Here is a 22975-nt window from a genome sequence, read left to right on the forward strand (position 1 = left end):
GAGCCTTGCCAATGCTTTTAATACCCACAACTACGAGCACCTACAAATCTTTGGGAAGATTAACTCATCTTCTGCAGCTCTAAAACAGCCACTGAGACGTGGTGAACCACCATTTTCCCAAGGTCTGGTAGCTCAGCCATCAGATAGTATGGGTAGACCAAAAAAAAAAAAAAAAAAAAAAAAAAAGTGCTTTGAAGCTGTAACAGAACAAACTTAGCAAGCTCTCCTTAACTTTGTGGATGTTGTCATGCCAGCAGGAAGACAACAAAACCTGAAGACCACCAACTAGGGTATATACCACCAAGAACCTTCTAAAATGTGATCAGAGCTCAGACCTCCAGATTCCTGTATCATTTTGTGCAAATATATCCCTATTTGCTCCGTGTCAAAAATGTTACTTCAAACTACCAGGTAACTACTGTGAACTTGCAGGGCGACAGCCCTATGATAAGGAGCAGTTTCTCAGCTACCTTCCCGCTCTGCTCAGTTACCTGTGCACGCTACTCACAGTATCATTTGCCCAGGGAATACCCTGGCCCCCTCCAGCAGCATAATTCTGTAGCAGCACACTCTGTCCCTCCACTTTGGGAGCTGTATCTTACTTCACAGTGACCACAGCTGAAGAGACAAGATGCAAACATCAGACACCTTCATCATCAGCAGCATTTCTCTCAAGAGCTAGGCAACGCACATATTTGCATCCATAGGAAAAGGACGTTTGGGACGAAGGGTGAAAGCAGTGTTTTGCACTAGCAGTCAAGCAGTCAGACATTGGTACACCAAAGCATGCTGCCCCCTTGAATTCCATGCATTTTTAATGTCTAATAACCTAGGTGTTAAGCAAGAGTTTACATTTTACCTCTATTACTAACCACAGACATCTAGCACCAGTGCTTGTTTTGGAACAGCTTTCAACCCGCTAAGCAAGCAAAAGATTTAAGGCCTGAGAGATACTTTTACTTACGTGAAGCCTTAGGAGACAAGGCAGGGTTTAGCGGTTCTGTAGTTAAACGCAAGTTTTTCTTTATGAAGAATTTGCTGTAGGCTTAAGTTATGTATACCAGAGTCACTGCGCGCAAGTAACCTTAGTTTAAATGTTCTATCTGCAGTTCACCAAGACTCGGTCTGGCAAATCACTCATCTAGGTTCTCAATTGCAAATACACGCCATGCTTACATAACATACCAGCACACACTACTATCTACCATTGTCAGGTTAGATGATTAAATTAACTTTTAATCAGATAAGTGCGTCCACAAACACACATTTGCTGTAGCAGATGCTACCACACATTTATCTTGACATCCCATTGTTCCTGTTCTTTAGAACCCTGAGATAAGTCCCCTATACAATGAAGTTTTACGGTAATTGTTACACCAAAAACGCTACTGCTAACTGCCCAGCCTCCCCTGCCAGGCAGGACTGCATTACCACCACAGGTCACTCTCAGTAATAAGCACACTGGAAAAGGACTAGGAGGAGGTATTTTTCTGATATATGTCCATAGTCATTAACATCACTCAGAAGGCATGCTTGGCATTTCAAAAATGAAGAAATACAGGGTATCTGATGCAAAGAGCTTATCGTGGTGGCGCATTTAAAATCTGAATGAACAATGACACGAGGGTGAAGGCAAGAGGCCAGCCTGGTCGCCTGCACCCTTCCAAGCAGCGCGACTGCAGCCCTGCACTCCTGTCGACTTGGAAAAAGTTGCTGTAAAGGGAAAGATGAGCACAAACTACAGCAACAGGACAGCATTAAGAGACAAACGGACCTGCTCTGGTATCAGTAGTGATCAGCCCAAAATACTGCCATAAGATGGGCAAAAGCTCTTGGAATAATAAAGCAAGAGTGGAAATCCAGTGAACAGTATCTGGTTCTAGGCTTTGAAACAAAGAGGTTTCAGCTTGTTTAGGACCCCAGATGGAAGAAGAAAGGCCACAATGAGAAGACATAGCAGTAAGGAGCTGTATTTCTAGCACCAGAAGAGCAGTTAACATCTACCATGAAGATGCCAACCTAGGCAGTGCGGCAGGGGAAATCCTACGTGGGGTCCCTAGTGGCAGAGAAATTTTTAAATGTCCAGCATATTATAAACATTATTGTATGCAAATACACTATTAACAATCTGTTAATAACAAATATTAAAAATGTTTTTGTAGCCTATATTTCCATACATATGTTTTTATATACATGTCACATTTGGGGGTGAACTGCCCCGTTAGCAAGAGCGGGCGCTATGCGGGAGCACAGAGAGGAGAGATCTCAAGCTGCAGATGAACCAAGCAGGACCCACCTTGTCCGGATCCCCTGGAGCAAGGGAACTGCTTGCTCACTCTCCAGAAACAAGGATAAAAGGGACTTTAGCATCCTAAAAGGGACCTGCTATATCATCCGCTGGTCAGGAGACCTCTTTATATCTTGTTACTCACAAAGTGTTTGTGCAGTGTCCAAATGACATCTGCACCGCTGCAGGAACACGCCGGTCCGTGCAGCAGACACCCGCTGCGACTGCCACCCCAGCCCTTGAGGCTGTACTTCGCAGCGGCATCCGACGTGGCTCTCCCATCTCAGCTCCTGTGCCAAGCTACATTCTTAAATCCCCAATGGCAGGCAAAGAGGGAGGAAGAAAGACGTCAGAAGCCCAGCAGATTTCTTATTATGCTATTCATTTGGTGAGACAACACTCAGGAGGAAGGGGAGGTAAACCAACCGCATCCTTGGGAGCGTTAGCATGCAGCAGCCGGGACAGACTGGGACAGGGACCACGCCATTTCACAACAAATCCAGTTTAGGCTTCCATCATCAACCCTTGTGCCGTGGCCTGGTGCATCACATTAAAAACACGACAGCACAAGCGTCACATCCACGTGCCAACTGAGGATCGCAAACAAATAACATGGAGGGGCAGAGGGAAGAAGTGTTCACCCTCAGTTTTCCACCTTCTCTCTGCTTAGTGAGACATGCAAAGTGCTGGACGTCAGCTGCCCACCAGTAATGTTTTCAGTTCTGCAAGAAGTGGTAGTGTTTTCAAAGGAACTGATTTGCATTCTGTGGGCCGATGCTGGCCCTGAGCCTCCTGCCCTGGCTCCTGACAATGCTCCAGTGCATCTCCTCCCATGGAGGACATAAGCCTGCTCATGCCAGTTGCAGCTTCTGCAATGCCACATTGGCGTTTAGGGCAGGCAGGTCCAAAGTACTTAAGGGATTGTGTTATGCTTGTTCTGAACAGTAAACTTTATCCAGAAATCAGGCAGAACAATACAAACTGCACAGCATAGCTACAATTCAATTTTTGTAATGTCTCTCAGTGAGCAGACAGGCGAGACCCACTCCTCTGAATTTCTGCAATAAGTTTACTTTTGGACCAGTGCAAATTCTGTAACTAAAACTACTTTGAGACAAGTGCACTTAAAGAAAAAGAAAAAGGAAAAAAAGAAAAAGGAAAAAAAGAAAAAGGAAAAAAAGAAAAAGGAAAAAAAGAAAGAGGAAAAAAAGAAAGAGGAAAAAAAGAAAAAGGAAAAAAAGAAAAAGGAAAAAAAGAAAAAGAAAAAAAGAAAAAGAAAAAAAAGAAAAAGAAAAGAGCCATCTTCAAAGGCAAGCCTTAATCAAAATCTCAGGTCTGACTACTTCTATCAGCAGAACTTCTCAAAGACTAACCCAAAAAACAAGTAGAGGATCTTGCATGTCTTGCTTGGGAGAATAAGGCATGATGGCTGGTACTTTCAGCCTTTAGAATGATTCCTTGGTTTCTTCCTCTGGATCTTTTAGATGTTTTAGATGAAGGAAAATCCTTTTCCTTCTGTGTTTCTTAAAAGCTTGTAAAGGGTAGTAAACCTCAAACCCACACTGCTACAGTGCAGCTTTAGTGAAGATGCCAGAGGGACATTACGTAAAACTCTGGTCATGCAAGTCAGTGCTTCTGCCTGCTGAAAAAAAAAAAAAAAAAAAAAGCAAAATTAGCTGCCTGGACTGATGTAGAAGACAACTACCCTATGGATGAGGCTAGGGTATCACTGCCCGTCAGAAAGGCAGGCAGTTGCCCTGCTGCTGCCAGTAACTCAGGAGGCAGGAGATCACTCACTGATCACAAGAATCCTGCAAGTTGCTTGGTAGGAAAGAAGGCTGGGAGCGGGCGAGGGGGGCACAGAAGACACAAAAAGCAGAACCCAGCAACTCGATCACATCAACAGGAGATGTTCCCTGAATAACTGTCAACAGACAGCTGCTAAGACTACAGGACAAAAGCTAATTCCGCGATAGCAAGCAGGAAGATGGTAAAGATGAAGTCCAAGACAGCTATGGGGAAGCTGATTAACAGACCAGCTTCACCACAAACCAAGAGCCTATTCTCTCGATTAATAATAGTCAAGGATTTCACCACCTTTACCAAATTTAACTCCACAAGGTATGGGATTAATAGCAGTAATATTTTCCAAATGGATGGCTGAGGAGCAAAAGGACTAACCTATCATCAGGTCTCAGGGACCACAGGCAGGGACCTGATGCACGACCTCCTCAAGTCCTAGCTAACCCTTCTTACAGAAATGCAGCGACCAGTTCCCAGCGATCAGCTCTGGAATACTGAAGTTGAGATCTGCAGCGGTGCTTCTGCTCCAACAGATAAGGACTCTTACCAGATGAGAGAATAACTGCAATCGACGACAACAAAAAGAACAGCTTCTTAATACCAATTAAGTACCCAAAACTAAAATAGACCCATATGGAAGAAGCTACTCCATGAAACAACCCACCGAAGACATCTCGAGACAAACTCTTTGCGAAGTAGTGAGCTCTTTTAAATAAAAATATAAACTTACTTTGTATCTCAGGAACAGATCCTGATCCAACATTGATAGGGCTTCGAACTACCCCAACGATCAACATCTTAGGCTATATGCTCCTATTTCCAAAGCAGAGCAAGAAGCTGAATTGCAGCAGAAGCAGAGAAACTCTTGTGACATCTCTGTAGGTGATCGATGTTGATCATCGACTACCAACAGGAGATGGATGAAAAGGTGCTTAAAGATAAACCAGCCTGTACGTCTCTGAAGCTAACATCGGCTTTGCAGAGGATAACTGAAAGCTGCAACAAATCTTCCTTTTGCTATTAGATTCAAAGAGATACTGTTTCAAATGCGTTAGACCTGCTCCTAGTCCATCTCTTAATTAGGCTGCACAAAGCAACTCAGGTCATTTCCTACCTTGCCAAGCTACATTACTTGGCAGAGAAGTGATGCAATAAGAAGTCATTACTCAAGAAAATGAAATCCTATTTATTCATATGGCCTTGAGCATACCACATTATGTAATTTGGAGATTCCTATGCAGTGTGACATAGATTCGTATGTATTTCTCTTTCTTTCTGTATTGTTTCTAAATGAACATCTCAAAAACAAATATAAAATCAAGCTCATTAACCCCTTTGGCTCCTTTTAAAACTAGTCATTCCAAACTACCATCCTCAGACACAGAAATATTATCTTCCCTCTCATGCTGGGAGATATGGGAGAAAGGGCAACTCACACAATGTAATTAAAAACACAAAATGTTGACAAATGCAACAGGTTTGGAGTGGTGTTTTTTGATGCTGAGTTCCAAAACAAACAAACAAAACCAACAACAAAAACAACTACTACATCTGGTTTTATTTGTTTATGAAGTAATATTCAAAAAGATCTCTTTTAAAGAAAGTTGCCTTGCAGATTAACATTTCTGAAAACATAAAAATCCCCTTTTTGTCTACCTCATTCTTTAAGGTCACTAAATCCAGACCATCTGGATAATAAAGTTACCAACTTAGTTCCCTATTTATCTAATTAACACTTCTGTACAGCTCATATGGAAAATTTGTCTACAGCTAAAAAACAACTGAAGTGTAAAAAGCAGCTGCAGGGAAATGATGTCACCCGTACACTGTTACTTCAGGCAGAGCTGGCTGTCAGCAGATCGGCACCAGGAAGATCCTGATTTATTGTTAATCTCATCTTTTGAGCCAAATAACCTATTTAACAAGAAAAGAAAAACAACAACAACAACAACAAGAAAAAACCCCCAAAACCCCCCAAAAACCCCAACAACCACCAAAACAAAATTATATGGACCTTTCAGCCAAATCCTACTCTTCCTGAAGGATCAGTGGTAAATTTTCAGCAAGATCATGACTTCAAGTCTGGTATTTTATACTATTTTTTTTGTTACAGAACTGGCCCACTTTTATCAGTAAGGATAAAAGGATGAATCTTTAGCTGCTTTCGCCTACCAAAAACACAAGCAACAAAACGATGTAAAACAGTCACTCTTCTCTCATGGGCAGAGACCAAAAGGACTTGTTTTTTCTAATTTTGACTGTTACTTATGTAAATGCAGGTGATGAGAAGACAGGCATCATTTTGTTCCAGCAGGCAGCTCACATTTCCACAATCATCACCTTCAACGTGCAATTCTCTGTCACCAAAAAGGCAGTTCTTGCCAGTTACTACTTTTAATTTACAAGCCAGTTAAGGATATATTCTCTTAATTTTTTGCTCTACAGGGTCATGCTCACTGCCACTTGGGCCAAAGACGAGTGCAGGGGAGGTGTCCTCCTCCTTTCCAGGAGACTCTCCTCTATCAGGACAAAACAGGGGACAGGTATTTCTTTTGCAATCGTGAAGGATGAGGATTCAGGTTCAAGTCCTTCGCGTGAAGTTCCCTAGGAATGCTCTAACTCATTACAGATTTGCATACAAATCCTCTGACAAGCCAGTTCATAGTAACCCCATTGGTAATAACCAAGCATCACCTTTCGGCTGCAGCATCTTCTGTAGTTTGTCTCTCAGAAATAAAGGGCTGCCTCCTCTCCTCTCTCATAAAAAGAGGCAATTGTAAAACGAACAATATAGACAACTGCTAGTGCTTCTTCAAGACATGACACTTGTTCCTTAACACTAAAATATCATCAGAAAATAAACACTTCCCTACAAGATTTCAGAGAGGTTTAAAAAAACCCTAAAATTCACATGATAACATATTAGGTTGATAGGGTGAAAGGGTATAAAAATGTATATGCTTATTTAACTAAGTGCATTACAAACAAAAAACTATTTCATAGCACCTACACATCTGCTAGATCTGAATTATAACTACAGTGTCATAACCTGGAAACAAGTTTAACAAATTGTTATACACAAACATTGTGTGTAATGCAAAAATGTTAGACAAAATAGCTCTTCCCAGTCAATTTCGGACTCCTTACTATATGCACATGCACACACACTCAAAGTATATCATATTTATTTTTTGATGGAAGTGTGTGTGTGTGTATATAATTCAAAATTCAGCTGTCGCCTTTTTGCTCCTAGATCATAGACCATACTTAAGTAAGACTCTAGTGTCCCAATTAAATATTGGTTTTGGCACAGTCAACACACTACCGTAATGCAGATTCAATAAATAAAAGCACTCTACATTTTCTCCATAAACCCGTCACACAGACTGCCTCAAAGTCCTGAGCCTGCAAGTCTATTTTAAAACTAAATCTTTGAATACGTATTATTGATATATAACAGCGATGAGCAAACTACAAGCGGATTGTAACCAAGCTCAGTTAACTTATCTGGTAAGAGTATGCTTACCGACTGAAAGCGGTTACTAAACATCAGACTGTAATAAAAAGATTTAGCAATAATGCAGAGCAAATAGATAACTCTTCAGAACTAATGACAATTTTATTTTCATGAAATATGTCAGCAAATTTCTCCAAAGCATTTTACATTCTTTTACTCACACATTTCACATTGCTTTACTCTACTTGGACTTAACCAGTGCATGAAATTATCTCTTTTCTTATAACTGTTCACGTTTTTCTCCGAGTAATTAGCAAGCTACATCCCCTTTGACAGAGGGATACTAACAAGCTCCTACAGTTTCCAGTAGGACAAGGAATCCAAAGCTACTAATAGCAAACAAGTCATTTAAGCAAAAAAGGATTACAAAGGCTCATTGCAAGAGGCTGGAAACTCACCCTTATTTCAGATTAAGGCTTTCTGAGGAGCTCTTTTGTAATGAGTTTTGACTCCATTTTACAAAAATATTTCATGGTTTTCTTTTAAAAACCAAAATACTGATTTGAATATCTATTAATAATTTCTTCTTTTTGAAAATAATTAAGTACTAGAAAGATGGAGAAGTATTTTCCAAAGGGAAAATGATGGAAACATTATTTTGTAACATAACCTACCTCCCGAGATCTCAAAGTTTAACGAAAACAAAAGTCACACAAAATTTTCAAAAAAGTTTTTCCGTTTTTCATTACCAGGACGCCAAAACAAGCTGCAAATCAAGCCAGAGCGCAGCTCGTTTGCAAAATTTCATTGCCGAAAATCCCTATAGCCACATCCCTATTAAATACAGTACGCTTAGATGAGCAAGAGCTCCTAGACGGAAAGGCAGAGAGACCGGCGTACCTTGAGGACCTCCATGGGTACCTGGGTGGCGGGGGGCAGGCTGGTGGGGACGCTGACGTTGATGGCAGGTGTCTGGCTGACGGGTACGCGCTGCTGCATGAACTGGGCTGCTTGCTGCTTCTGCTGCTGCTCCCGACGCTCCTGCTCCTGCATCTGCTCACGCATGAGCTGCTGGCGTAGCAGGATTCGTGAGGTCATGCTGGAGGAGCTTAAGGGAGGCTTGGAAGCGCCAGGATGCTCGGAATTGCTGTGGGAAGACCAGAGAGAGACAGCTCAGCTTCCACAAGCGGGATCGCGGCTCCAGCAGCCGGAGCTTGCAGAATCACACCAGAACGTGGGGCGGGATGGGTGAGGATACGCTGCACCATGCGAGGGGGAATTCGGAGCCGACCTACTTCAGGTACTTAGTAGCCACATTAGGCTGCCTTAACTTGGCTGCAGCTAACCACTTCCAAGCGCCAATATCCAGCTGTAAAGTGCTATTTGCTGTTTCAATTTTTACAGCAACCATCCACGAGAAGAATAAATGCTTTAACGGATAGCAGCAGGCACTCATATGCCTTTCTTAAAAAGTAATAAAGGACTGTATCAAGTCCAATGATAGGTATAAGATAATGCTCCAGGTCTAACGATCTAGCTCAAAAATAAATAGATGAAATAAATCTACCTCTCCCAGGAAAGCAAAACGTAAAGTTCAGTTATTTTCTGCAAAATACTACCTCGGGGTTGGATTCGCTGGTGGCGACACTCTTCATAGCTAGAAACCAGACCCAAAAAAACCCAACCCAACTCCCACTTGAGGCCTACCAGGATCTTCCAAGCACAGTGACATACAAGAACAGGCAGAAAAAACAACAATAACGGCTTGTTTCAGTCACACTTTATAAAGCATATCACGCTGGCCCAAGCTAGCTCACTGCTTCACCACGTAAGAGCTATCTCCAAGCCACTGGCCAGCAGGGCTTCCTACCAGACAGCATGGGACAAACCATGGGACTTTGCCATGGCCTGCAGGGAAACCTTCTGAAGCAACCCATCATTTTATTAGCCCTCAGAACTAAAACCCGTTCATAAGATATTTCTGTAACATAAGGCGGAACAACGAGGGTATGTAAATACCAAGCTGCGCATCCTTTGAGGGAAGGATGTTGGAAGCGGGTAAGAATACATGACTCCATATAAGAAAGAGCTACGGTGCCTATAATTCAGGATATTTGGTTTCTGATTCTGACCTGATTGCTGTCAGCCCATGGAAGGAAAGGGCTCATTAGGCAAAAAGGATGCAGGGCCGTGCCTGGGGAAGCCAGCAGTAACCCTCCCGCTCTAGGAGGAGATTGCTCTTGAAAATCCCACCTCTGGCTCCGGTGTTTCGGTGCTACCTGTGGGATGCTGACCGGACAGCTTGCAAAGGAGTGCATAAGCAAGCATCCCTTCCAGGTCTCGCCTGGAGGCTGAGGCACCAAGAGCTACTTGCGCTTGGACAACCGGAGCCAGCAATGCTGGAAGTTTTCCAGCTTTGTTTAGGACTGATGTTGAAAACAGTTCAGAGTAGAAACGAAAAAGGAGAACCCACACTTAGTCCCCCAAGAGATCAAACTCCGCTTTTCCAGAGCACGCATTTTGGGGGCAGGGAGGCAGGGGACCATCTTGCTATTTAAGACCTGTCAGGTTGAAACATTCACAGAGACACTGATCCTTTTGATAAAACAAGAGAAAACCTTTGTGGTGAAACTAATGCAGCTGTGGAATAATCGTACTAATTAGCTGCTCAAGACAAGTCATTGACTGTGATACTTGTAAAAAACACCACCCTTTCAATTAAGGGTGAAGCATTCTCACATCTAAACCCAGCAGCATGTTTCCTGGCTGCACATCTGAACCACTTGCACATTTCTAAACTGAGGAGATGCTTTATTTCCATGACTAGGACAGTTGTAGGTCAGTGGTCTCCCATTTTTTTTGATCACGCGCTGCTACAAGGAAAAAATATTTGAGCATGCACCCCCAATATATGTATATTTATTTATTTATGAATTACAAACATGTATTACTGAAGTGCTAATATTTTCTTCCTGCCCACCAATAATATTACACACCCCACTTTGCAGACCACTGTAATTGATGAGCAAAAAAAGGCACTCAAATGCTGCTTTTAAGAGAGGATTCATTCTCCTCATGTTGAGGAAAAGCTTATTTTGTATCACACTAAGCAGGATTCTCATTTGTGTGTTACCAGCATTTTTTACAGATACCTAATTCTGCAAAATTCATAACCCAGCAGTTCCTCCCACCTTCTTTCATTTTGAACTGTTTCTCTGCCTACCAAAGCCAAGTGTGCTAAAAAACATCTCAGAAGAACCTTCCCATATACTAAAATTTTGGGGAATGCGAGAGAGAAGGAAGGGAGAAATTATTTCCATGGCATTTCAAACAGCCCCTGCTAGAAACCTCATATTGCTCACACGATTACTGTACCTGCTCACACCAACAACTCTCCTTACAGCTTCCTGCAGATGAGTCAGGGGTCTACTGTTGATTGAAAATTGTCAACAAAAGCTGCAAGTATTGCGTCTTTAAAAGAAACAATAGTCCCAGAAAATGCTGTTCTGCCAAATTCTTCCCCAAAGAGCAGAGACTCTTCCAAGTTTTATTTCTTTTGCAATTCTGCTCAGTATTTTAATTATTCACTGGGAAAAAAATGGCTTAGATGTAATTAGGTAGGTAGTGCAAGGTCGGGCAATGTACTTTTTAAACAAGTATCAAAAGAAGACACCAGCAAGGGGAAGAAGAGTCTGATCATATTCACATCCAGAACACCAGATTTTGGTGGCCAGATGAGAGGGAAGGAAAACCTTGAGAGGAGATTACTGAATGTCTTGCTCATCCTTATTTCAAAGAAGACAGAAACCAGCGTAGCTACAACAGAGCCACGAGCTCAGCGGACACATCGTTCTCATATTTATGCACGTTACAATTATAGGCGGAATAGAGGCGCACAAGCCCTTGAACGCAGGCAGCTCTGGCAGCAACTTACTGCCAGACCGCAGCTACTGCCATCAACATATTTGAGTTGAAATAATGCTTTTATCTGGCATAAAAGCTGCTGCGCAACACCTGCCTGCCTGACCAGATACTCCTGTCACAAGCACTGCAAAGGAGACTGGACAAACACAAGACAGCTCCTGCCACGCAGATTTCCCGTTATTCGTCCCCCGGGGGCTGTAAAGCTCCTCCCGCGGGCAGGGTGGTCTCACCGCACCAGCACTCCTTCCACTGATCAAACGTGGAAAACTGTTTGAAACTTCGGTATCTCCTCCTCTAAGCCTGTCCCATGCACAACACGGACCGTCCTCCTGCCCAGCTTCCCTTCCCCACCGCGTCTGCTCCTCTTCTCAACTGCAGGACGCTCCGCGCAAAGCTCTGAGGTGGAATGGAAGATGGTTTGGGTGTCATCACTGTGTACCCTCCGGAGAGCAAACAGGAGAAGGTTTGTCAGAAACTCAGTTTTCCAATCAAAAAAGCAATTAGAAACTTGTTATGTCAAAGGCTTCATCAAGAGAATTTTGAAAATTCATATTTTTAAAGCTTCTTGACCTTTATGTGCTGCTGCACAGGCAGATCTTCTCCTGTGATCAAGCATGGTGCCACGTACCACAGTACGGCCCAGAACCTCGACACGTGGATGCAAAACTCTCATACGTGAGCTGATTCACCCCCAGATTATGTAGAGTCGGTAACAGAGCCCACACACACAACTGATACACGATGTGATTTAGATACTTCCTGCAAACATGGTTTATAGATATCATTTAATTGCAATAAATGAAACCAACTCATCCCTTTAATTGACATATGATTAAACCAGTTATCCATTAGCAGTCTAATAAGCATAGTGTAATACAGACTGAGAGTTATTAGTTATGAGTGTCTTGTGCCAATCCAATTAATCATGAAGCGATAACGTTTTATTAAATAAGTTTAAATTACATATCCTTTGCTCAGATGCCTGGGAAATGTTAGTTACTGCATACATAAGTTATAATGCAGATGGCCATTGCATAACAAAAGGCAACTGATCAGACTACATTCAAGTTTGATTTTGTTGCCGTCAACTCAAGAGATTACAGAGACCATACCTTTTAAAGCCTTATCCACCTTCCCAGATGGGTACTGATTATTTTACCTCTGTCTCCTTGGGCAAAAAGACAAACTAGTCTTTTGTTGGTCAGTTTTGTTTTAAGATTCTTATAAATTGATCAAACAAGTTATCTAGTTCACATGCATTATTTACACGAGTTGTCGGGTTTACAAACATTATTTTGCATTAGCTATGTATTTGTTAAGAAACCTCCCTGGAGATTTTGAACTGGAAAAAAATATTTAACTCAGCTTTGCTTTTTAATTACTGTTTTAGAATTTTGTTGCTTTTTTTAAAGAAAAAAAGAAAAACCTCCAGTGTAAGGTTTCTTAGACAAATTACAATAATTAAAAACACAGACCAACTCCTCAGACCCAAAGCTTCCTCAAACACAGATGAACAAGAATCAAATAAAATGCATTAAAAAGAGCTTTCAAAACCACTTGCTCTGGCAGGATTGACTGCCCTGCTCTAAGCAGAGAAATGGCACACAAGAGGGAGGCTGTTGCTCTCCTCTCTTTGTGCCAACTGTTTGTTAATGGGTTAGTCCACAAAGAAAATCAGCCAAGAAAAGCAGATTTAGCACCACAAGAAATCCACTGAGCTGCACCAGATCTCGGAGGTCAGAGGTAAGAAACAACACGGGATTTAAATGCTTGTGTTTCATGTCTTACCCTTATCCCATTCATAATTATTTACAGAGAAAAGAAAGGCATCCGCATTTATGGATCTAACATTAGCATAAAACTATCGTGATCTCTAAAGCAAGCAGATGAGAGGTTGCCAACGTTACAACTCAAATATTTGGCTTGACCTCCAGAAGGTATTATCAGAAGAGACCACTGCACAGCTCCCCTTCCAACACCCCTCCTGTTCAATGACCACTAGAGTTTCCTCAAAACTAAAGTCTGTTTGTCCAGATTTTGTTTTCAGTCTCTCTACCAAGCAGTAAAGCCTCAAGAAACTTTTTGTTGCCAGTACTAAATATGTGGCTGAAGCAACAACACTTGTAGCAGCATTTAACCCGCCAGCCACCATTGCTGTTTGCCACAGAGGGGGGAGACGGAAAAATGGAAGGATACCAAAAGAAAAAAAATAAAAGCAAGAGGGAGCCAGATTGCCGTCCAAAAAACCCAACCCCCAAAACCAAAAACCCCACAAACAACAAAAATGACCCCTACTTAATCTCTTCTCCCCTATCTTCAGCTAAAGCAAGGGATTCTAAGTACAAGAAAACTACGAGGGCATTTTCCCTGGAGCACTTTGTACTTCATTCCTAAAATTTAATAACTGATTGTGGGTTACAGCGATGCTCTACTCACCACGCCAACTGGCTAGTGCTGCTTAAAGTATCAATGTTGAAAAAAAAAACCAACAAACCAACAGTTGGCACCCTGGTATGTCCTTTCTTGCCAAGGACACAGCAATAACATAAACGGTGTGGAGACCTTTATCAGCCTTTATAATAAAGCAAGGACTATGTTTCAGGCCTATATATGAAAGACGATTTCCATGTTTGAAGGTTACATGTTCGAAGAGACATGCTGCCTGGTGTTACATCTGCTCCATCATCAAGGTAAACGTTTTTCTGTCCCTCCAGTGTTTTTTTTTTATCCTGACCCACACCAGCTCACAGCTGCTCTCCTGCAGCAGCACTGCTTACCCTACACCACAGGCTGCACCCGTACAACAGCCCTCGACCCAACAGGCATCCATCCATCTTCCCGAATGCACTGCACGCACCTGGTCAGCAGGGGGAAGGAAGAAAAAACCCTCAACCATCCACCATGCAGAATTACTATCCAGGAGCTAAGGGTTGAATTACAAATCAAATTAATTCAGTGGATACACTTGCCTTTAAAAAAAAAAAAAAACAAAAAAAAAACCCCAAAAAACAAAACCAAACCCCCCAAAAAACAACTTCATTTAATCCTCAGCTAAGAATTTTTTTAAGTAGCTGTACACCATTTAGTAGTTTTCCATTTTTCTTCCTGTCTTTAAAACACACCTTCACAAGCTGCTGAACATAATGCTTTCTGAACTTAATGAAAACCTCTCTCATGACCCAGGAGCACTCAGTAAATAATTATTAAGCTCTGGAGGTGGCTTTTGCATGAGCATTGACTTAATAAAATTCCGTAAGTTGATCTGCTTGAATGCCCATTTACTTGGGGACACAGCTTGCAGCATAGCTTGGAAAGCTTGATCACCACCAGATTAAGGAACAAGGTAAAACTAGAGGTTCAACCTAGAAGCCGCAAAGGTCACATTTTAAAATCCTTTACTACTGTTCCTGTTAAAAGGGAGATGAATAATTGCAAACCGAGAGTACCCTCAAAGACTTCTATATAATAATCACTATAACGCACCAAGTCTTTTTATGCCTAAACCGAACCTCCATTAGCCCAAATGTGCATTTGACATGAAGTTTCAGAAGGGGGGGGGGGGGGGGGGGGGGGGGAGAGAGAGCGATGTATATATGTTAGTAATTTCTTTTTAAACGTGGAGTATTTTATAAGTCTTCCCCTTCTGAAAGTCATGATCTCCGCTGGTCAGCCACAGCTCCTGTGGCTCTGCAGAAGACAGTGGCCAGCTCCCAAGCACGGTACTTTTAACTCCCAGAACACAACCTCCATCACAACAAATCAATCACACAATCTGCTCACGGTGCCGTCGCTCCGGCAAAGCGCCACTTACAGACAAGAGCTGTCAAAGGAGCAGGGCATGAACATCTGAACTCTAACAGCTTCCATCTTTTCCCCCACCCCTCGTGTCCGAGGGCTTTCGCTGAGCACCCCGGGGTGAAAGTCAAGCGGCGTCCCGGCCAGCCGTGTCTCTAGGGGTGGCTCCAGATAAGGACCTGGCAACTCCAATCCCCACAGAGCAGCAACACGGGCAGCGATGCCCGGCGCCCGCCGGCACTGCAGACCTGTGCAATCCAGCACCTACCGAGGAGAAAAGAAGCTGGGGGTTGAGGCAGCCACGCACAAGGTCTTCAGGTATCACGAAAGGACTCCAGAGCAGCCCCGAAGTTCGGAGTCAGCATCTCGCTACGTCTTGCCTCACCTGCGAGAGAGTATTGCACAAACTCCCGACGGAGACGGCCCGGAGCAAGGCGCGTGTCTGCAGCAAGCACAGATAAATGCCAGGCACTACCAGGGAGCTGAGCGTGATCCTCAGACCCGTGCCCAGGCGGCTGTACCACCCTCGCTGTCCCGCGGACCGACAACCCGCTGCGGGCCTGGGAGAAACAGAAGACGCGGGTTGGCGTTGAAAGCACTTCTCCCCTTCGTTAATTAAAAGGGGTGTGATCGGGTCATTAGTGCCATCGGAGAAGTGGATAAGGGCTGTCCGTAATGGCACAGTTTTCTCACGATCTTTATCGCCAAAAAGAAGAAGGAAAAGCGTGAATGCAAGACAAATTTGTTTTCTGGGACATAACTCCTTCACGTTCAAGGTTCACCAGGTGGAACCTCCAGCCAGGAACCACTGGAGGTGCACCTCACAAGAGCTAGACGTGCATCTGTACCAGTACAGAGACTCAATGGGACTGTGTACACACCGTTTCCCTACTTTCACCTCTGCCCAAACAGGCTGAATCCCTCAGGCAGAAAAGGAGCAGGCAGGTGAACAACACCGACACACACAAATACCTCAAGCTCCCCAAAACGTTCCATGAGGGGTTAAAGGAATTTAAAACGTAGCTGACTGCATTACCCAATATTGGTTTGGTGCTCTTCCTCAAACTTTCAAAGCCATCACAAACTTAGAGAAGATATTACAAAAAAAAAAAAAAAATGGCATGAGGCAGGTTTGTCTTTCACTTGAAAGCCTGACCTTGTCAAAAGCTTTTTGAACCATTTTTCAGACATCGCATCTATGGGTACTACCCTCTCTAAAGAGCTCTACACACATTTGCAAATCAAAAAGCCAGATAGCTAAAACAACCAAGAGGTGATAAAAGAAAAAGCAAAGAGATAACGCTCCACTAACAACCTCTGTAGTTCTTGATTTTGTAATATTGAATTTACCTTCTTTTATCTGGGTAAATAGAGAAGATAACACCGTCGCCAAGAGGGAAGATGACATATAATCACTGCGCTTTTTGATACTTTGCAACTACATAGTGCCCAGTTCTCACTCCACATCACCTTTCTGTCATCGGATAGCAAGTTTATTCACAGAGGCAGCCCTGCAGAAACCAAGACTTGACCGTGTTGCGTTCACAGCTTGTACTCATCATCCGCATGCTCAGATTCCCTCCTAGCCAAAAAGCCACCACGCTCCTCGAGGCTTACGGTGACCCAGCAACTCCCAGCCTAAACCCTTCCACTCATCCGAGGTTTTCTGCTTACTGACTCCACTGTTACAGTGCTATTCAATGCTTTCCAAAGACGACGAGGCAGCTCGAAGCCTCATCTCGCACAGATGACATCCTCGCTCTGGTATGCTGAGCAAACAGGATCTTAAGAAACAAAAGGGAAAGCGTTTATGGAAGATTTGCTTTAAATGATTACGAATGCCAAACAGTCACAATGAAAACCACCAAGTGAATTCGGTGCTCGATACGTGATGGGTCTGTGTTATCAGCATGTAGGACTTGCTTGTTACAGTCAATACCATGTGCAAGGGGAAAAAACAACCCCTAACACATTACTGCAACAAGTCTAACATTAAAATAATCTTGGACAGATATTATGCAAACTCTGACTTCAATCTCTAGCCACAACACTAACTGTTCATTACAGGACCTGATCCGATCAGGGAGTGTCTTTAGCAACTTTTCTTTCTAACAAAGCAACCCTCCAGACTGCAGAAACCAATTCCTCAGCATCCACACATTTTAAACAAACTTCAGTTTGAGAGTCCTTAAGCATTGCTTATAGTCCTTCTACATTTTTGGCTATTTGTGGAGGAGTTACTGGGGCAAAGAGGGTTGTTTTACTGTGCAGGCTGAATGACTGGGGGAGGAAATAAGCCTTAAATAAGCAACAAGTTACTTTACCAGCCATGTGGATATTTACACTGCAATTGCGGGACAGATGTATCAGTCTTACTGTCTTGGGAACCCACAGCACAGACAGGAAGGTGGGATAAGCTCCAGCTGTCCATGTAAGAAAGCATTAATGATGTTTACAAACTTGCTAATTGAGGCTGAAAGTCAGTTGTTCACTGGAGGAATCACTCAACTACAAACAACTAGAGAAAAGATAGCCTTCAGATCCGTTACTTAGGCCATTTAATGCGACCTACAACATCCCTGACATGGGGTAATCCCAAACCAAGACTCCTGGAGAAAGCAAGCCCCAGCAGTCCATCAGGCAGCACTGCTATGCTACCACGGGATCCAGCAGCATCCTCAATTCAGCCACATCCAGCAATAAGGTCTCTCTCTCCCCAGGTACCTATCCCAAATCCCGACCACTCCCAGGGATTTCCCAAGACGGGTACGGTTTCTGTGTGCTTACAACCTCCGGGTTTATGCTGTGGGTCATGTCAGAACACCTCGGCATCTGCTCTGCAGCTGCACAGGATGGCTGGGGTAGGTCAGTGCAAGTGTTGATTAGAGGACCTCTTCGCCCACCATCCAACAGCTGTAAAATCTATTTTAAGTTCATGACATCTACATGAACTGCAGTCTTTCACAGAAATATTTAGTGTCGGTTTAACTGCTGGAGTACTGGGGAATTGGCATCTCCAGGGACTGTTCTGGCAATTCCCCCCTCGGCCCCCATAAAAAAATTCTGCACCTTGTTTCTAGCCAGAAACTGTTCATAAACACCAGAGAGAGGGAACGAGGAAAGTAATTACTTAAACTTGGGGTGGCATGTAAATAAAATATCAAACCAAAAACATAATACAGAATGAAGTCTCAATCAAAATAAAAACACACAAGCAACATTTATACTTTCTGATTTCACAAAGCATCAAAACATATACAAGAAGATCCTCCTTAATCTATCATAAGTCTTTTCTTAACACCTGAAATACAGCCCTGCTAATACACAGCCTTAATTTCATTTTGCAATCATCCTTTTGTTCTGCATCTTTCTTATGTTGCATCTAAAAAGCATGAGCTCTTCTGAAAGAGGAGACCTCAGGAAAAATCCTCAGAAACAACTTTATGCAACCAAATAAAATCGCAAAAATTAATACAGCTGCTGCAGTTCTAGAAAAAGGCTATTTTAAAGTAAAACTGTTCAGCATGGTCCATGTTTTTGCACAGTTTAATGACAACTAAGTGAGACATGCTGTCCATGTAACTTGCTGCAGGAATACCAGTCCTTAACTTTTCAAAATACATTACAGCTATTGGTTTATTTTTTTAAAAAAGCAGCCAACTCAAAACTATTTACAAGCCTTTTTGTTAGACCCTCTTAATCTCTTCTGCACTGCCAGAAGCATAGCACTTGAATGGCTATTTCTGTTCAAAGCTATATTTGTTGTGGAACTACTGCAAACTCCTGTATCATGTAAACAGTGGCAAGAGCCAAAAAATGTTTCACTGGACTTCAACTTCACATCTGCCTTAGTTACTAGGACAAAAAATAAAGGCAGGCGCTTAGTTTATAACCAATAAATCCTGCAAAGACTACAGTTAATCACGAATTCTTGCAACAGGGTTTTGTTTAATCTGGTTTATTTAGCATTTGTGACCTTGGCAAAGTACCTGCGGGAGCACCCACCATTACTGTGGAGCAGCAATTCACACCTTCTGTTATTTTAGGCTACAGCAGTCGACTATACAGCGCTACATTAGTCAACCAGGTTTATAAACTTGCAGCAAAGTCACCTGGAAATGATGTATAGTTCCAGACTTGCTGGAGCCCAGCAGCCAGCAGTATTGCTGCCCCTAAAAAGCCATATTATACCAGCTCTCAGTCTGGACTTGGTAGCAGCTGCATGTTTCTGCAAAACACATGTTTGGCAAACATGCTGCTGGGAGCAAAATGACTTTCCTATTTCTTTAGCTTCTTGGTTCAGAAAGGTTAGCACTACAAACCATCCCCTCACCTCAACCTACCACTTTGGATGCAAACTTCACCTTCCCTTCACTTACCTTCTTCTATTCCTCCTGGTCCTCCTCTAACAGGAAGAATCCCCAATATTCCCAACACGCTGGAAACTATAAAAAGCCTTAGAACAACAACAAAAACCCACGCAGGTGCTCGATCTCAACTTCCCACAGATTTCAAAGAGCTACTACTGCAGGCAGCGACAAATTCTGCCAAGTGGTCTTTGGCACTGAACCACAGGTATGAGGTGCTACAGGTACGAGGACAAGCAGCATATTTTTGGATAAGAATGGGACATCATTGGTGGATTAAGGAAAACCAAAAAATGTTTCCTTCATTATCCACAGAAAAAGTCTGGATTAAATCGTAGTAGCCTGTTTTTGCCATACAACCATTTGCTGAATTCAGAAATTTAGCAGCTGCCTGATACTGAGTTGCCAATATGTGCCTAATACAGTGAAAATATTTTTCCCACCCTCTTAGAAAGGCTGCTGCAAAGCCACATTCAGGAACTGCAATTGGTTTTCCAAGTACTCAGGGGAAAAAGAAAAGAATACAAAAAAATAAAACCTATTTTTAGCAACCTCCAGAACAAACAAGATGATTTGTTATTCTTCTTTTGTTTTTAAAAGCAGATAATAAAATGTCTTGTCCATTTATAACTGCATTAGCTAACACTTACTGTAGTTTAAGATTGTACAAATCCATCAGGAAAAGTCAAAAGATATTCTACTTTAAAAGTGTTAACCTTATACGTCGTTATACTTCTGTGTCTCTTCTCTTCACAGACCTATAACCTGGCTATAGAAATCCTAACCTTAATAGAAGGACATATATTTAATTCTGCCTAGAATTGACATTGTAGGCTACTTAAAACTGTATTAAAGCCAGTATTAACCTGTACACACTCCAGGGTACAGAAAATGAGCATCAACTGTCAGGATGCTGAAGCTATTCAATTAACACTTGCACAGTCAAAGTGTTTGCAATCCTATTCACAAGTTATCAAAAAAAAAACCAAACAAAAAAAACCAACAAAAAACACCCCCCACAAACCAAAAAAAAACCAAAACAAAACCAACATGCCTGGGCTAGGAAAAGCCATCTTCTGCAGAATTTCTTCTTGTTTCGCTAGCTCCCAGACATCTCCCTTTATACACTAGATGGAGCTTTGTCCCCTGCTTCCCCAGCCTGCTGGCCGGCACTGCACTGAGGTATGGATGAAAAGGGTAAAGAGGCAAAGGGTGAAACGCCAACCTCACCCCGAATAAACAGAGTGCACGCAACGGCTTCAGGAACGTTGTGATACCAAGCGAGTATCTGGGCTCTCACCGTGCCCTCCCTGGCCCTGGTCCTCTCCCACTCCCATTAATCTCTCGTTTGAGAACTATTTTGTCATTTTCAAAGAATCAAAGATTTCAACAACTCCAAATCCCAAACCACGCTGCAACTTCTACCAGCCTTTACTACGGTCATGAGGCACTGCACTGAGTTCACACCACATGAAAGTTACATCGCTTTTTCTCCCCTTCTAAAGGGACAGCATTTAGGCTTGTTACCAGATCACACTCCTGAACTGCTCACTGCCTTTCCTGGATCCCTCTTCATACTCCCACTTAGTTTCTTTCAAAGTAAGCTCTTCAGCCTCCTCTCTAGTAACCTGAAACATCAGTACCTCACGCCTCTGCTAAGGCTCCAGACTTGGAACCATTGACACTTTTGGGAAACAGCTCATTGATTCGAGTAAAATTCCCCTTGACTTGTATCTGCTGGATTTGGTCTGTATTGTTTCAGAACACAGTTCAGGAGAAACAGCTCATCCCTTCTGGTGAGCTGCCACAACTCCATTAGGATCTTTCAAAGCACAACAGGATATGGTCCATCATCAGTATTTCTATGATGAATTTAAACTCAATGGGACAGAGAAGAGCCCAGGGGAATGAGTCACTCCTAATGGCACAAGTGGCCAGCACTGCAACACAAGCGTAAAAATCAGTGGCCTCAGGCTGTATTTGACAAGGTAATACCAGAGAGGATGGAGAAGCACTAGTGTCCGTAGTACAAGATGTCTTGTGGGCAAGGGCTCCTGCGTGGGCACCTCTGCTCAGGAACAAGGAGCTGAAATTGAGGTGACGACAGAAACAAGAGCCCACTTTACAGTGGGAAGCTAAAGAAAAGTTTGGCATTTTAATCTCACAAAATGGAGGTTGATGGGGATGAGTGTTGCTGTCTATAAATACAGCAGAGAAACAAACACCCAGGAGAGAACAACCCTGGCATTTCACCAAGCGATATAAACCAGCTATGAACAAGATTAAATTGGTACCAACAGTCTCATTCTGAGAAGTCCAGTCCCAAAACCATTTCCAACTGGAGGACTGGCAAAGGAACAACTCGCTTCTTTCCAGATAAAGACTCATTGCCTAATCAAAGTAGGGCACTGTGGAACGAAGCAGCCAGTAACGAATTACAGGCCACAGAAGATGTCCTCTAGCCAAAGGCTCAAACAGGACAGATGCAGGACAACGCAAACTCTTTGGCAGAGCATACGGACCTGAAGTAGCACTGGAATATAGTATTGCACATAACAGGAGCTGTTGCCTTCACATGTATCAGCATGGCCAAACTCAATCCCTCTGGAAGGTGAGCACGCTAGCTTGAACGGGCCTTGCAGTGGGTCCCACCAAAACAAAGATGCTCTTCTAGAGCTACCAGCCCATTTGGACCCTAATGAAACACTCCTCGTATCATCTGGTGCACTGGGTCAGCTGGGAAGCAAGTGTCAGCAGTCATCATGCTGCAATTTCTTGGAAGTTCTCTCCTCCCCCTCGCCCCCACCTTCGGGGACACTGTTGCCCATATCCTCTCCCACATTAGCCCAGCTGAGTGAGCCAGAGTTCAGAAGTGTTGAACTGAAGCAGTAAATAATACCTCAAAAATGCAACCCCTCCTTTCTAACTAATTCAGAAATAACTTGAGTGCCTATGTCACCACTTCGCAAGTAGGGGGCTACAGTTTAGCTGACTCCACCTTTCGTGTCTGGCTGCTACACTATTCCCCAGATTTCTGCGCTGAACCATGCAGAAACCAGAGGGGTCCAGTGCTTCCTTAATGTGGGGCAGCCACAGGTTCAAATGGAGTAAATCAATGGATAAGACTAACTTCAAGTACTAAAATTAGGAAAAGGTCTGAAAATAGGCTCTGAATAAAGGTCATTTTTGTCATGCAAAAGTTCCTCCAAGTCAGTATTTTTTAAATAGGCAAAAACTCGCGTCAAGCTGTACAAATAACTGACATAATAGCACAGAAAGAAAGCTAGAGTTAGAAAACTGTGGGAGCAGGTGATGAAAAGGAAAAGCTGTTATTTGTTCACA

General features: G+C 42.9%; 1 protein-coding gene across 5 annotated transcripts in view; it reads right to left on the reverse strand.

Annotated features, from left to right (window-relative positions):
• The window catches only part of MITF (microphthalmia-associated transcription factor), a 99062-nt gene that overhangs the window by 41158 nt on the left and 34929 nt on the right, over positions 1-22975 (reverse strand). For 2 of the 5 annotated variants that reach the window (XM_010570662.1, XM_010570636.1), the window contains exons 1-3: positions 15652-15793; positions 15283-15530; positions 8448-8694 (exon numbers count right to left, since the gene is read on the reverse strand). In XM_010570662.1, the coding sequence (XP_010568964.1) occupies positions 8448-8694; positions 15283-15338 (303 nt within the window). In that variant the 5' untranslated portion in view covers positions 15339-15530; positions 15652-15793. Of the gene's footprint in view, positions 1-8447; positions 8695-15282; positions 15531-15651; positions 15794-22975 lie in introns of those variants that run through there. The other 3 variants (XM_010570670.1, XM_010570652.1, XM_010570644.1) reach the window with 2 other exon arrangements.

The sequence above is a fragment of the Haliaeetus leucocephalus genome, unplaced genomic scaffold (genome assembly GCF_000737465.1).
Source record: "Haliaeetus leucocephalus isolate CR32 unplaced genomic scaffold, Haliaeetus_leucocephalus-4.0 Scaffold2, whole genome shotgun sequence".
NCBI lineage: Eukaryota > Metazoa > Chordata > Aves > Accipitriformes > Accipitridae > Haliaeetus > Haliaeetus leucocephalus.